Source organism: Arvicanthis niloticus, chromosome 23, assembly GCF_011762505.2.
Source record: "Arvicanthis niloticus isolate mArvNil1 chromosome 23, mArvNil1.pat.X, whole genome shotgun sequence".
In the NCBI taxonomy this organism is placed as follows: domain Eukaryota; kingdom Metazoa; phylum Chordata; class Mammalia; order Rodentia; family Muridae; genus Arvicanthis; species Arvicanthis niloticus.
The window spans coordinates 19,378,355-19,393,139 of NC_133430.1; the positions used below are offsets into that span (position 1 = coordinate 19,378,355).

The 14,785-nt window shown below is 38.5% G+C and overlaps 2 protein-coding genes across 12 annotated transcripts in view; one reads left to right on the plus strand and one right to left on the minus strand.

Annotated features, from left to right (window-relative positions):
* Eml5 (EMAP like 5) overlaps positions 1 to 9,766 on the plus strand; it is a 104,816-nt gene extending 95,050 nt beyond the window's left edge. For 6 of the 8 annotated variants that reach the window (XM_076921444.1, XM_076921439.1, XM_076921440.1 and 3 more), the window contains 7 exons: positions 2,067 to 2,255; positions 2,402 to 2,574; positions 4,122 to 4,284; positions 4,696 to 4,799; positions 5,407 to 5,560; positions 6,135 to 6,235; positions 6,468 to 9,766. In XM_076921444.1, coding sequence (XP_076777559.1) covers positions 2,067 to 2,255; positions 2,402 to 2,574; positions 4,122 to 4,284; positions 4,696 to 4,799; positions 5,407 to 5,560; positions 6,135 to 6,235; positions 6,468 to 6,504 — 921 coding nt within the window. In that variant the 3' untranslated portion in view covers positions 6,505 to 9,766. The remainder of the gene's footprint in view (positions 1 to 2,066; positions 2,256 to 2,401; positions 2,575 to 4,121; positions 4,285 to 4,695; positions 4,800 to 5,406; positions 5,561 to 6,134; positions 6,236 to 6,467) is intronic. The other 2 variants (XR_013106657.1, XM_076921441.1) reach the window with 2 other exon arrangements.
* Positions 9,767 to 10,149: 383 nt separating this feature from the next.
* The window catches only part of Zc3h14 (zinc finger CCCH-type containing 14), a 40,067-nt gene continuing 35,431 nt past the window's right edge, over positions 10,150 to 14,785 (minus strand). For all 4 annotated transcript variants that reach the window (XM_076921453.1, XM_076921452.1, XM_076921451.1 and 1 more), the window contains 5 exons: positions 13,726 to 13,846; positions 12,166 to 12,302; positions 11,811 to 11,899; positions 11,430 to 11,536; positions 10,150 to 10,412 (listed from right to left, as the gene is read on the minus strand). In XM_076921453.1, coding sequence (XP_076777568.1) covers positions 10,406 to 10,412; positions 11,430 to 11,536; positions 11,811 to 11,899; positions 12,166 to 12,302; positions 13,726 to 13,846 — 461 coding nt within the window. In that variant the 3' untranslated portion in view covers positions 10,150 to 10,405. The remainder of the gene's footprint in view (positions 10,413 to 11,429; positions 11,537 to 11,810; positions 11,900 to 12,165; positions 12,303 to 13,725; positions 13,847 to 14,785) is intronic.

Genomic DNA, 14,785 nt, shown 5'->3' on the forward strand with positions numbered 1-14,785 from the left:
GCAGAAAATAGAGAGCAGCTGTGATCCCCGCGCTTTGTGACTTAATAAGCAGGACTTAGCGATGCATAGGGGTGCTGTTACTGCTGTTTACTAATACAGAAAACTTGTGTCTAAACACTACTTAAACCTCTGTATTGTCTTGAATCTGCTGATTGAACTATGGTAAGATAGGGTTGAAAATCCTCACCAGTGACTATTTTATGTATTCGCTTTACCTCCTTATCCCCCCATCCCTCCTCTTCTCCCAGTCTCACTTTTACAAATCCTTTCCCCCAGTACCTCCTTTCCTTTTCCTCAGAAAGGAGGAAAAGCCCCCTTGGGTACCACTCCACCCTGGACATCCAGTCCTAATTGCAGTCTTCCACTGAGGACTAACTAGGAGAAGGGGATTCAGTGGCAGGCATCTGAGTCAGAGACAGTTTTCTTTTTCATTTTTTTTTTTAATTACTCATTTTTTAATTAGAGCAGCTCTCTCCATGTATCTCCAGCAACAGCAGATTTCCTTGGTGCTACTGGCTTAGCCTGAGGAATTCTCCCCTTAGAGACCTCTATTCATGTGCCACCAGGAGCTTGATGTGCAATGCAGGAAATGTCTGGGCAAGCCAGTGTGAATGAAACAGAACTGGTTGGCTGAGAGTGAGATTCCAAGTCTTAGGACTGGGAAGTTTTATAGTACATTGCTCAAAGATTGTAACTCAGAACCAGGTTCAAGGTTAAGCAGAGCTGTTTTTTTTTAAGATTTGTTTGGTCTATGTGTATGGGTGTTGTACCTACATGTGTACTGTATGTAGGCCCACAGACGACAGAAGTGGGAATCAGATCCCCTGGAACTGTAGTTACAGATGAGCTGTGGGACCAAACCCAGGTCCTCTGTAAGAGCAGCAACTGCCCTAAAGTGCTAAACCACCTCTCTAGCCCCTTAAGCAAAGTCTTAAAATAAAAAATTCAAAGGTTTTTTTAAATGGCCTGGCTTACTTACCCTACATTTAAAAATATCCCTTTGTACTGGTATTGTAAGGTGGCTTGTGAGATGCACTGTTTATGTTAGTGGGTGAGGGATGAATACTGATGAAGTTTTAAACTCAAAGATCACCCATTTTGGTCTTGCCTTAGCTTCCTGGGTACTGGGATTAAAGATATACACTCCATAATCAACTCAGCTGCTGTACACTCTTTAGTGTCTCCCAGAAAAAGATTATGGTCACTTTTTAGAAAGTCTTACTAGCTGGGCACCACCTTTAATCCTAGCACTCAAGAGGCAGAGACAGGGGCAGGCAGATCTCTGAGTTTGAGGCCAGCCTGGTCTACAGAGTGAATTCCAAGACAGCTAGGGGGACACAGAGAAACCCTGTCTCCTCTCCCCCCTAAATAAATGAGAGGCAGGGAGGTCTTTCTGATGAATTGAGACAGGGCTTTGTTTTGTTTTTAAGTGCATCCAATTCTTGATTTGCAGTCAGAAAAAATTAGATACCTAAGGGCTTTCTCTTTTAGTATCCCTTTAATTTCCCCTATTCTGTTTTTCTTAAAAGCAACAAAACCTCATATATCTCTGTAAAGACTGTCATGCACTTGTACTGCATGTCTATAAATTAAATGCATGTGCTGTCCTGTCTGTATACTTAAATCCTAGTTATGTTTACTTTAAACTTTCTACTGTTGGGACAAATCCTGCTGTGTAGTCTACGCTGGCCTGGAACTTACAGTCATCCTACCTCAGCCTTCTGGGTGTTGGTATTACAGGTGGATGCCACCACACCTAGCAATTCACTAACTTTTTAACTAACAAATGAATTCCAGTTCTTTCTCCGTGTCTCAGGTGTACTTATTTTCCATTCTGGAGATCCTAAAGTTATCATAGTCAAAGCCAAAACTGATACTGAGGCATGTAAGGGCATCATAATAGAGTTGCCTCTAGCACAGACTCCACCATGTAGTAGCCCAGCAATGTTGCAGCTGTGTGGCCCTAGGAATAGAAACGTTTGCATGCACTAACGATTGCAACTAGATTAGCTCAAAGCATGAAACTGTTGGATCGTATTAAGTATATTGGTCCCTTTGTATTTCAGGGCAAGATACTAGTTGGGACAAGGAATTCAGAAATAATTGAAGTCGGAGAGAAAAATGCAGCATGTAACATTTTAGTTAATGGTCATGTGGATGGGCCAATCTGGGGACTAGCAACACATCCTTCCAGGGATTTCTTCCTTTCTGCTGCTGAAGATGGGACAGTGAGACTCTGGGACATTGCTGATAAAGTAGGTACACACACTTTTTAATGAGAGGTTACAGTTGTGAAGAAGTGGAGATCCTCAGCTGCTAGCTTGAATTTGGTGTTATTTGGAGGTTTGGGGGAATTGATTTTGATTGTAATTGTTTCCTGTGACTCTTGCTTCTTATACAGAAGATGCTAAACAAAGTGAATTTGGGACACGCTGCTCAGACAGTATGTTACAGCCCCGAAGGGGACATGGTGGCTATTGGAATGAAAAATGGAGAATTTATTATATTACTTGTGAGTTCTCTAAAAATATGGGGAAAGAAGAGAGACAGGAGATGTGCAATCCATGATATCAGGTTAGTCAACAGATGGAATAGATTTTCTAGTTGGTTTTTATAATGACCACTATGAACATTAAAAAACTTTGCCTATACAGAGATCAATCAGGTCCTGACAGGCTAATACCTTATTTATTTTTGCCGTATGAGGGAATCATGCCTTTGAGGCAAATGCTCTATTTCTTGAGCTATATCCCTAGTGCCTATATATCAGCTGCATTCTGGTGTGGCTATATTAATTCTCCTTGCTAAATTAAAAATCCTAATGAACATCACTTATAATGTCTTATGATACCAAGTACTAGACATGTGCAGTAAACTCGCTGTGCTGAGAAGTGTTTTGTACTGTTTGATACAAGAGATCCAATAGCCATTAAGAAGTTTGGAAACCAAGGCTAAAATACCGTTGCTTAATCTCAGCGAGGCTTCACAGATCAACTGCGGCCTTCCTCCCCATAGGCTTTTCCTGTCTTACATGCCTTCCCTGAATCTGCATTCCTAGTTCAGTCATTCAGCAAATACTCACTGTTTCTATTTCTATTTCTCAGAATTCAAATTAACCAAGCCTTCTTTGAAAGATTACATTTGTGTGTGTGCATGTATGTATACATGTAGGCATGTATATACCACAGGGTGCACAAGTTAAAATCAGAGGGCAACTTGCAGAAGTTGGTTCTCTCCTACCATGTTATGTCCCAGGAACTGAACTCAGGTTGTCAGGCTTCATAGCCATGCCTTTATCTACTGTGTTAAAGGTCTCTAGGACCTTTAACCCTTTCTTGATCCTTTGTTTCTTAGTGCTTAAACTAATTTTCATAATGGCTACCCTTTCAAAACACTGTAAATTGATAAGATTATTGGGTCCAGGTCTCTCAAAAAATTGTTTTCAGCTGTAAAATCCTTTTATAAAATAAATCGTAAGGAACTGAAGCATATAAAACTTTTTAACAGTGACTTTGCTTCACCCTTCCCTACATGTCTCTATACTCAATAGGACTCATGGGACATTTTAAAAATCAGTTTATCCCCTACTGCTTCTCATGACCGATAGGGGAGAACTTTGTATTTTAACTTTTAACAAATACTCTTCCAGCTTGGTTGTCATCTCACCCTTACAACCCGAGTAAGCTAATCTGGCTGTTTGGATATTAAGACATTGTTTTTCTGTCTTATGAAGTATATTAACTTAGTAATTCTGGAATGTTTTCAGTTATTTTGAAGCCAGTGTCCCTGGGACAGATGGATCTCTGATTTTGAGGTAGCGTAGTCTATAGAACAAGCTCCAGGACAGCCAGGAAAAAACTCTCAAAATAACAAAAAGAAATCAAAGTTATTTTAAACTTAGAATTGGAAAAAAACATTTTATAATCAAAATGTAAAAATCTTTACTAAATATTAATAGGTAAGTGAAATCTGCATGCTTGATCAATTATCTTCTAGGTAACTTAGACTTCTATCAAACATAAGTTGATTTTCAGTTGCTAGGGTAAGTCTCTGATCTTAAAAACAGGTAAACAACTACATGGGACCAAACACTTTTTTTTTTTAATGTTTTATATGTTCAGATTTAGTCCAGATTCCCGATATTTGGCAGTGGGTTCCAGTGAGAATTCAGTGGACTTTTATGACCTGACATTGGGCCCCACCCTTAACAGAATCAGCTACTGCAAAGACATTCCAAGCTTTGTCATTCAGATGGACTTCTCTGCAGACAGCAGACATCTCCAGGTATGTACATTTCCTTAGTGAATGCACTGAAAGCCCCAGGCACTATATAGCATCTCAACTCTTAAATCAGTTGTTTTCTATATTAATTTTGTATCCCATTATTTGTGAAAATAAACTTTACTTATGTTTATACATATTATAGGTTAAATATATAATTATCATGTGCATTAGAAAAGATTTTGTGGCAAATAATTACAATCTCATCATTCAGTAGGAATCCCAAATACTAGCCTTTATTGCTGTGCACTAGACCGTGGTACCTGCTCATTTTGTACCTGCTATTCTCACCTGCGGCTCGTTTCCTTCTGTTTTACTGTGGTTTTTGCATCCTCATGATGACACATACAACTGTGTCTGTGGATAACAGATTTGCCTTTGTCTGATACTTTTTTCCTTTCATTTTGAGAACAGGTTTCTAGCGGTTGCTATAAACGGCATGTCTATGAAGTGCCTTCAGGAAAACACCTTGTGGATCATGCTGCCATTGACAGGATCACGTGGGCTACCTGGACTAGGTAAACAAGTAACTTTTGAACTTTGTTAGAAAGTTGGAAAATGTGGCTAGGGATGAGGCTCAGTAGCAGGTGCTTTTCTAGCATGGACAGGCCACATGTTTGAGCAGAAAGAAGGAAAACACAGCCTTAGTGTTGTGGCTCCATTCTTGTCCTAGCATGTGGGAGGCAAAGAGAATTGTCTCAGGTTCTAGGCAGGCTTGACTCACAGTGAAATAGAGGCTACCCAGGGATATATGGCAAGACCATCTGGAAAAAAAAAAAAAAAAAAAAAAAAAGAGGAGGAGGAAAGTCCTATTTTTAAATTTATTCTACAAGGGAATACATGAGTTTGTTATCCTGTCTTGAATTCTTAGAGAATGGTGGTATGCTGATTTTGGAACCCCTTCTGATTCAACACTGTCCTACACTTTATCAGTTTCCGTGGCTCAAAAAGTTCTTGAAAAGAACTTGTGTAATGACCTTGAAGATTTCATGGCATTTTCCTAAACTGTCAACACCAGTGCACATCTTTAACCCAGCACCTGGGAGAAAGAGGCAATAGATACTTTTGTTTAATGATGAAAATGTCTGTGCTATATATGGTCCATTTGCTTCTCCCTCTATCTAGTATTCTAGGAGATGAAGTTATGGGAATCTGGTCCAGACATGCTGAGAAGGCGGATGTCACCTGTGCCTGTGTGTCTCACTCAGGAATCAGCCTTGTGACAGGAGATGACTTTGGCATGGTTAAATTATATGACTTTCCATGCCCAGAAAAATTTGTAAGTCTGTTTAGCATTTTGTATTACTTTAGTTGAATCTTAGATGTGTCACCCCCTGCCCCATATTTTAAAATGTTGTGGGTCATGAAAGTGCTGCAGTTTTTTTATTTCTAAGGGTTTCCTCAACTTCCTCAACACCAAAAGTCAAATCTACTAGAAACAGATCTTTCAGGCTAGGTGTGGTGGTACCCACCTTTGATCCCAGCACAGGAGACTCGAGGCAGAGGCAGGCAGGAAGATTGCTAAATTCAAGGATAGATAGCCTACATAGTTAAGACCCTTTCTAAAAAAAAAAAAAAAAAAAAAAAAAAATCCAAACATTCCCCATAGTCTTTGGAAACTTGTAGGAAAGTTCTGATGAACCTTTATGAATCAAATCTATAATCAATTACAGATTCTAGCCCCCGCACCCCCTTGTTCTTCAGAGAAAAAAAGATGACTGCCCAAATGACCTAGTCTGTTGTATGCAGACCTGTAAACTTTACAGTAATCTACTCTGGTGATGAATTATGGTTGGTTATTGGAACCTCTGTGTAGATCACTGCTGAGGGAGCTTTGTCTGTTTCCATTTTAGGCAAAGCACAAGCGGTTCTTGGGTCATTCTCCTCATGTGACAAATATTCGATTTACCAGTGGTGATCGACATGTTGTCAGTGCTGGAGGCGATGACTGCAGGTCAGTACTTTTGTCAGCCCAGGAAGAACATGATTACCTGTTGCTAGTGAAGACTTAATAACTCTATATAGATATGGCAATGAACACAGCCAGCATTTATCAGAAGATAACTAGTAACTTCAAAGCCATTAACCTCATACAGACCAAAGAGAGTTACTGTAGATGTAATTGGCAAAATCTTCTGAAAATCTAGAATGTGATGAAACTCCTTGTCACTTTTTTCTGATTGCAGTTTGTTTGTGTGGAAATGTGTACACATGCCTCACTGAAAGGTTTGATGCTGAAAAGACTAAACAAATCTCACCTCAAGAGACCAGTTCCACGCCGGAAAAACCAAAACCAAACTGCATGGTCAAGTGGTGCTAACTGAAGACTGTGACAGGGAGGGATGTGCAGAATCATCCACACAGCAGCGGACAGACAGACAGACAGTTCAGAATGCTTGCTGTACGTACCAAACCCTAGTCCACACACTGCCAGAGAATTACATTGCAAGGAATGACTGAGTGTTTGGTAAAAGCCAACCTCCTCCTCCTCTTATTGAGGAGTGTGGAATTTTGGCAGACTTGCCCAGGAGATTTTTAGGGTACAGCAATCTTTAAAACAAAACAAACCCAACTTAATCTCATTTCTAATGTTTCTCCTTAAGGTCTGTTCAATGAAGTATTTCACCCTTGTACAAGGAAAGGAATAACCAATCATCACCCTAATCTGTTTTCAAAATGCAAAGATTTTTTTTTTTAACGAAACTTATATAAGCTTTCCTGGTAAATGTTTCCTATTTATTAATAAAGTACCCTCTGCAAAGGACACTTCTTACAGCCTGAATTAAGGAATAGATCCAAAGTCAGCAGTACATGACTACTATATCTTCACTTAGAGCTGTCAATTTTTGTGTTTAGAAGCCATCTCTATAAAATTATGAACCACAATTATGGCCTCATTAATAGGAAAATAATACAATGAACTTCATTTCCAAGTGTACAGTTTTCTTAAGGTTCTGTGGTAGCAAGAGCACTTAATTGAAAGATAATACTGCATATTTAAAGGTATGATCTAATTAAACATTTGTTTATTGTGTAAACAAAAGCATTAAATTCATATACTAATAACACTGGGCATAAAATTTTATAGTTTTGTATTGAGAAAAATTATTTAATTAGATGTATGCCACCCTATAAGGCTATTTTCCAAAATGACTGACTCTAGGTTTATCTGAAGAACTGAGTCCTTCCACTTTAATGCTGCCAAAGACTGGGACTTCCTGTCTAAGACTGCTGTTTAGCCTCGATGAAGTTTCCTCAAGATGAAAAATCCCGTAGACTGCTGTGTAAACATCTATTTTTCTACATGTGAAGACACTGAGGATGCTCTGCTGGTTGTTTCCACTTTTATTTTACTGTGAGCTCTCATTGTAGCATAGATTCCACCCCCTCAGGCTTCTGGAGCCCTGTTTGATTTGATGTTTTCTATGGCTAAAAATATTGTGACTATTAAAACCAGAAATGAACACATTACAGCAAAGAAGTTTTGTTTAAGCAGTGCTTGGAGCATGGTCAGCTTTACAGCTGAAGGCTGATGAGAGATTTAAAGAAACATAAAGCTGAAGATAGCACTCTTCCAATGCTCACGCTGAATGCTCCGTCTAAATTAGGCCGTTTTAGAATGCACTGCTGTTATATAAAATGGTAGTCAATAAATAAAAGAATTCCTATAAACAGGAAAAGACTTCAAATTTAAGCATGGTATATAGTTCTAAGGTTTTCCCTCTGGATAGTTTGTCAGCTTTTAGTTACAGAATATTTTTAATTCTGTAAAAGTCTGTAATGTTAAGCAAGTAAATCGTAAAAACTGTTTCCACTATTTATGTCCTTCAAAGTGGCCAGCCTGGTAAGTCAAGCCTTTGTCACTGCACTGGTCAGTTCTGTGACTAAAGGCCAGGGGTCAGGCTAACTTTTACGTAGTCATTGTATGACCACCTCTCTGGATTAGCCACCAACTGTGAAAATGGTAATGATTCAGAGAACCTACCCTGTAGTTTTTAAACCCAGAAAATTATGGTGTGTGCCTGCAGTATATGAATTTACAGCCCAAGACTGTCACCAGCTATTGTGGCCCCACTTGTTTCCTATGTAAATGCATGCCAAAGCACACAGCCCACTCCAGTGCTCTGCATCACCAGCCAACACGCCTACTTCTCCGGGTGACTCCTTATAGTGTGTCATTTACAACAAGTACTCAGTAATTGTTTTAGGGTTAGGGTAAACTTGTCTGTAACTCATAGAATTAAACAATAAACCATTTAAATGTAGGGTTAGGACACATACAGCTCAGGGCTTACCTAGCATTCATAAACCCCTGGGTTTAACCTCTAACACTACATATGAATGGGGCGTGACTACAATCCCAGGTCTAAGCATACAATCAGAAATTCAGAATCATTCTTGGCTATAGTGAGTTTGAGGCTAGCCTGCAGTACATGAGACCCTATCTTAAAAAAACAAACCTTTTAAAATGTGTTTTCAGTCACTGTTCAATAACAAAAAACAATTATATTGTCATATGCTATTTCCTTATAAAAAGCTAAACCATCTAAGCCCTCGTTCCCTGTTTCGTCCTTTACTGGACAATTATGAGAAGACATCTACACATATTTTTTAGAAAGTGGTAATTAAAAGCTTAGTTCCAGAAATTCACACAATTTAAAAAATTCTTCACCTGAGAAGCAAAGCTAGAATGAACGCCTTAAATTCAATGTACTTACAGAATATGGAATTGCCATTTCACTTGAACCTATGCAGCAAGCAGCTTTCGGCCCTTGTCTCCTTTGTCCTTTTGCTGTTTCTGATCTTTACCCTCTGGGGTTAGCATGGTCAAGGCCAGCTTATCAAATGGTTGAGTAACTAGCTAATGCTTTTATCTTTCAATGCAAAGGCAATGACCACAGTAGAAGGCTGGCTTCACATTGTTAAACACAGACTTTTATAGATGTGACTTTATTGTATCTTAACAGTTAAATTTGGTCCTCAAAATGTTTGAGCTTTTATTATCCCCTTTGCTTAACCACCTCTTACACTTTAATTTTTAAAACAACAAGTTTTTGAAATTAGTTGTCTGTTATTTAATTCTAAAACACATGACACATCTTGCCTTAACAGTTCCAAAACCACACATAAAACTCCATAATACAGTAGGCCGAGTTTCATCCTATTGTGAAGTTTACCCTTACTATCTCTGCAATTATATAGTTCTGTCATTTAAAATAGACCACTTAAATCTCAACTTCTACATTTCAAGAATGATCTTTAGTAGTAACATAAGTATATTTTCTGTGGAGTTATTTCTGACAATATTTTTCAGAATATGGGAATATATGTTTGTGTATTTCTATTCTTGTGAGTTCAAAGTCTGTTTTCTGATACTTTCTGTACATATGCCTGTAAAAATTTTTGTATAATTTTGTGATAATGTAGTCCCTCTAAAATCATTTAAAAATTATAAGCTAATAGTAAATGGGAGCATTTCAAAGAATTGTCCATACATTTTCTGCACTGTCATTCCAACTATGTTCACCCTATGTGACCATGTCACTACTTACTTTCAGAAAGGCACGGGACCGCAGTCTACTCTACCAAAGTAGAATTCAAAATAAAAGCCTGTATTATGCTTTTCAGAGCAAATTCATTTAGACATTTAAAAAAAAAAAAAGAAAGAAAGAAAGAAAATTTAAGCTAGTTGTTCCAAAGCTGCCTCAGTTTCAAAGTCTGGCCACTGTTTCCACACTGGGTTACAGACACTGCGTTCATTACCTTTGGGAAAAGTAAAAAGTGCTTCAGCTCCGAGGATGCTGGCCTTCCCACGCACTACAGCTCTAAGCTGCAGTACCAGTACAAAAATGACGTTAAACAGCAGTGTACAAACATGCCGCAAAAGTTTTAATAGAATTTGGCTTTTCTTTAAACTGTCTTTTTCATAGTCAAAATGAACAAACAAAAAATGTTGAAACCACTTAATAAACTTACAAACTTGAAAAATTAGACACTTCAGTTGGGCAGTAAAATTCATATTATGAAAGCAATATATTCTAAATTTCAAAGACGTGACAAGTTTTCTCATCAGAAGACGGAAGCTTTCAAACTGCATGATCTTCTGCCAGGTAGGACTAGGGCATCATTCACTGAAGAAAACCAAAAATTTTTAAATTAACTGCTTTGCATATAAATAACATATACATTAGTCAAGAAATTTTATCTTTAAATAATTCAATAATGTAAAGCAGATAAAAAGTAATAAATTATGCAATTTAACTTCTAGGCCACTGTAAAATACTCTGAAAACTTCAGTCTAAGAAAACTGACTTGGGATTCCTTTTATTTTTTTATGTATGTGTGAACAGAGCTCAACCTCAAATGTCACACTACCTACCACCCTTTTAAATTCAGAGACTGTGACTGGCCTGGAACTCACTAAGTAGGCTGGACTGGCTGCCAGCAGACCCCAAGGATCTGCCTTTCCAGCTCTGGGATTACAAGTACATACTAAGATGTCCCAGATTTTTACATGTGTTCCTGGGATCGAATTTTAGATCCTCAAGCTTGTGAGGCAAGCACTATAGAGACCAAGCAGTCTGCCCATCCCTGCCTTGAGACTGCCGATCACAGTGTGTATAATACATACACAGACAATCCTGCTGGCCTTGGTGTTGTGTTTTGTACTGTGTATGCTCACATATTTAGAAAGGCTGAAGGGAGGAGCTCAGTGGCTGCCCTATGCATTAGGCTCTGGATTCAATAATTAGCACCACAAAAACAGAACGTATCTGGAGATGATGTAGGCTCAAAAAAAGTCATCACAGCCGGGCGGTGGTGGCGCACGCCTTTAATCCCAGCACTTGGGAGGCAGAGGCAGGTGGATTTCTGAGTTTGAGGCCAGCCTGGTCTACAGAGTGAGTTCCAGGACAGCCAGGGCTACACAGAGAAACCCTGTCTCGAAAAAAAAAGAAAAGAAAAGAAAAGTCATCACTGGATAAATTTGGTTCAGGTAGTAAATCATTTTTGCTAAGGGATTCTTTTAATTTTAAAGGAACAGGGGAAGAAATAAAATTCAGTATCCCTCAGATCTGTGTGCTTAGACACCTAAGGAACATAAACAGTAGGATGTAATTCTACATGACACTAGAGTTTAAAAAACTCACCTGGTTTGAGGTCGAATCCATTTCAAGGCATGTCTTGGTGGTACAGTAATGGTGGGATGATAAAATGTGCAGTCGGGTCTTGTACACTGAGTATTAAACCTACAGTGCTGAACAGAAACGAGAGGAGCAAAACTTAAAATCGTCAAGATAATACAGGAACTATGCACCAAGGTAAGCATGAGCACCTCACTCTAATCTACTGATGTGGCAGTGTTCACTGTAACACCATGGAAAGCCTTAGAAAACAAATATACCTGCTAACATGGCACAAAAACAAACATGCACATAATTAAAAATAAAACTTACACAAAAAAGAAACCCAAACTTCAGAATGAGAGATTACCAGTAAAACCATTTTTTTTAGAAAATAAAACTTCTTACTTTTGGGTGGTAGAAGGGGCATTCCATTTTCTTACAAGCAGGGAAGTAACGGCAGAGCTGGCCATTAGAAGACGGTGCTGGTGACGACACTGACAAGAATCAAGAGTGAACAATGTTCAATCTATTTGGCAACATCATTCTTTAATGCAGTCTACTGGTAAAATTAGAATCATTTAATTTACAGCAAGTTTTAGCAATCAAGATATAGCAGAGTTCTGTAAGAAAGGCAGATTTGTTTTTTAAATGCTAAAATCATTTCTAAAACTATTCTTTTTGCTGTTTCATATCACTTAGAGCCAGGAAATGTTGTTTTCTACTTTTTGACCCAATTACAACAGTGCACAAAATTACTAACCTGGTTTTGGAGTCAGTACTGGGGCTCTTCTACTCATGTGAGTGAAGGGACAATCTGGTTTAGTACACTTCGCGTCATATTTACAATTTGGATGCACAAACAAACATTTCTCAGCAAATTTACAGTTGGGAAAGGCTCTACAAAACAAAGACAATTATTATTTATATTTAACATCTCAATGACTATTAGGGTTTTGTTTTTTCTTTTTAGAGGGACTTCACAAACTCCATGCATGGCTGGAAAGATAGCTGAAGGGCTTGCTGTTCTTCTAGAGGACCTGAGTTCAGTTCCCAGCACCAACACTAGGTGGCTACTACTAACTGCCTGTACCTCCAGCTTCAGGGGATTCAATGCCCTCTTCTGGCCTCTAGAGGAACCTGCACACATGTGATATCTAGTCTGCCTATCTCTCGTATACACACATAGTAATAATGGACTAAGAACATAGATAGTTCCATGGAGTACTTCCCTGATATACATGATATTCCATGATATACATGGCTTCAATCCCCTGTGGTGGTGGTGATGAGGAGTAGGGCAGGGGCAATTAGTACTTTGTTAAATGAAGCTAAATACCAAAACAGAACACAAGTCTATTTCAGATTTGGAGGAAGTCTAACATGTTGTAACTCAAGGCAAGATGTTATAAAATCGATTTTGAGTCATTCTACAGAATGTCAAAACCAGTTATAGCCTAGATTTCACTTCTTTTCCTTTTATAATTTTTAAAAAAGTTTTTGTGTGCATTGATTTGTGTGCCTGCATGTATGTCTATGTAAAGATGTCAGATTCCCTGGAACTGGAGTCACACAGTTGTATGAGCTGGGATGTGGGTACTGGGAATTATACCTGGGTCCCCTGGAAAAGCAGACAGTGCTCTTAACCATGACCCATCTCTCTAGCTCCAAATGTCCAAATCTTAAGTAAATTTTAAAACTGTAAACATATTTCATGATCAAGGCGCTGTACTGAAAGATTCATACTTATAGTCTTTACATATTTAATTATGCTACTACATGTACTTATAGTGAAAACATGGACACAGTCCAGTCATAGGACCAACAAAACAAAACACCGAAACATATCTCACAAATTTCACTGCATTAAATCAAACAGTTGGTAAGGAAAACTAACCGACATCTAGAATATTTTTTCATTACTCACATAACTCAATTTATTCCCAATCTAAATAAAATAGATATCTGTGAACAACTATATACTAACTGTAGGGTTATAGATATCTGTGAACAACTATATACTAACTGTAGGGTTATAGATATCTGTGAACAACTATATACTAACTGTAGGGTTATAGATATCTGTGAACAACTGTATACTAACTGTAGGGTTATACTTGATGTACCAAGGGACCCAGACATTTCAGGATCATAGGTACCAAACACAAACCATTTTTAAAACACACACACAAAGCTCTAGGAATGGTTATGGTAGGTATCAAGTATTAGTGTTTACTGATAAAAACCTCTCTACAGAAGGGAAAGCAAAGGTTGTTGGATGTAGAGGTTGCTATGGAGATACGCACTGGACATTACTACTCACTTGCAAGGTGAGATGGGGTGATGGTACACACACTCATCCCCGTTTTTACAAGCAGGCCAGTACTTGCAGCGCTCCAAGAGCTTCTCTGGTTTCTGTGCCACGCTCAGGTCGGTCATCTCAGCTTCAAGAGGGAATTGAGACCGTTGTGTTCATTAGGATTTCAGCACAATGTCTACTCAATAAATCTGCCCCAAACCCCAGTCTCAAAATTTATATTCTTTAATGTTTATAGCCCTGCAAAATAACATCAAATGATATGGCCAATCCTAGTAATGGAACCTAAAGGTTAGCAGAAAGAAGACCAGAGTTGTGATAGACCCCCAGGTAAATTTCAGTCTCACTTCAGAACTGAAATACAAAAGTGAAAGATGCCAAATTTAAAAATGAAGCTGAAAACACAAGCTGATAAGGAATGTGAATGGTTTTCATATTCCAGCCAAATGACAAGTGTCCAAATAAGAAAGTATTCCTAATCACTGAAGTATAGTTAGTAAAGCTCTGGGCACTAAACTCACCTTGATATCTAAGGGGGAAACAGCTTTACGTAAGATGAGCCAGCAAATGACACTGCCTATGGGTTTAGGGATGGGGGTAGCATAGAGAAGGTCTTGTAACAGCAAGTCTGAAGTCTGGCTGAGTATAAGATGCTACATGGCAGAGGTAGACAGACTGGGACCATAACCTGGAAATAAGCCTCACCCATGGAGTTCACTGTTTGCATTAAGTCACGTCCAATTACAATGTCAACTACTGTGGCACAGGAGAATGGGACCTCTAGCTTTTCCTATGACATCTATATAAAACTAATTTATGATGCCAAATAAAGTTATACATGAAGGCCATAATCCACTGCCTTCTGATCTGAGACATCATTGTTAGGTTTTATTGTTTATGAAGCCAGCTCTCACTTGGCTATACAGCAGCAGGGTGTCCAAGCTCTGGTAGATCACATCTGGCTTTGCAATATTAGCAGCTCATCTAGACTTTTTAAGGCAAAAATCTAACATCTCTGAAACTCCCTGTTCAGAATCAGATTATATAAAGAAGGCAATGCTTCTGC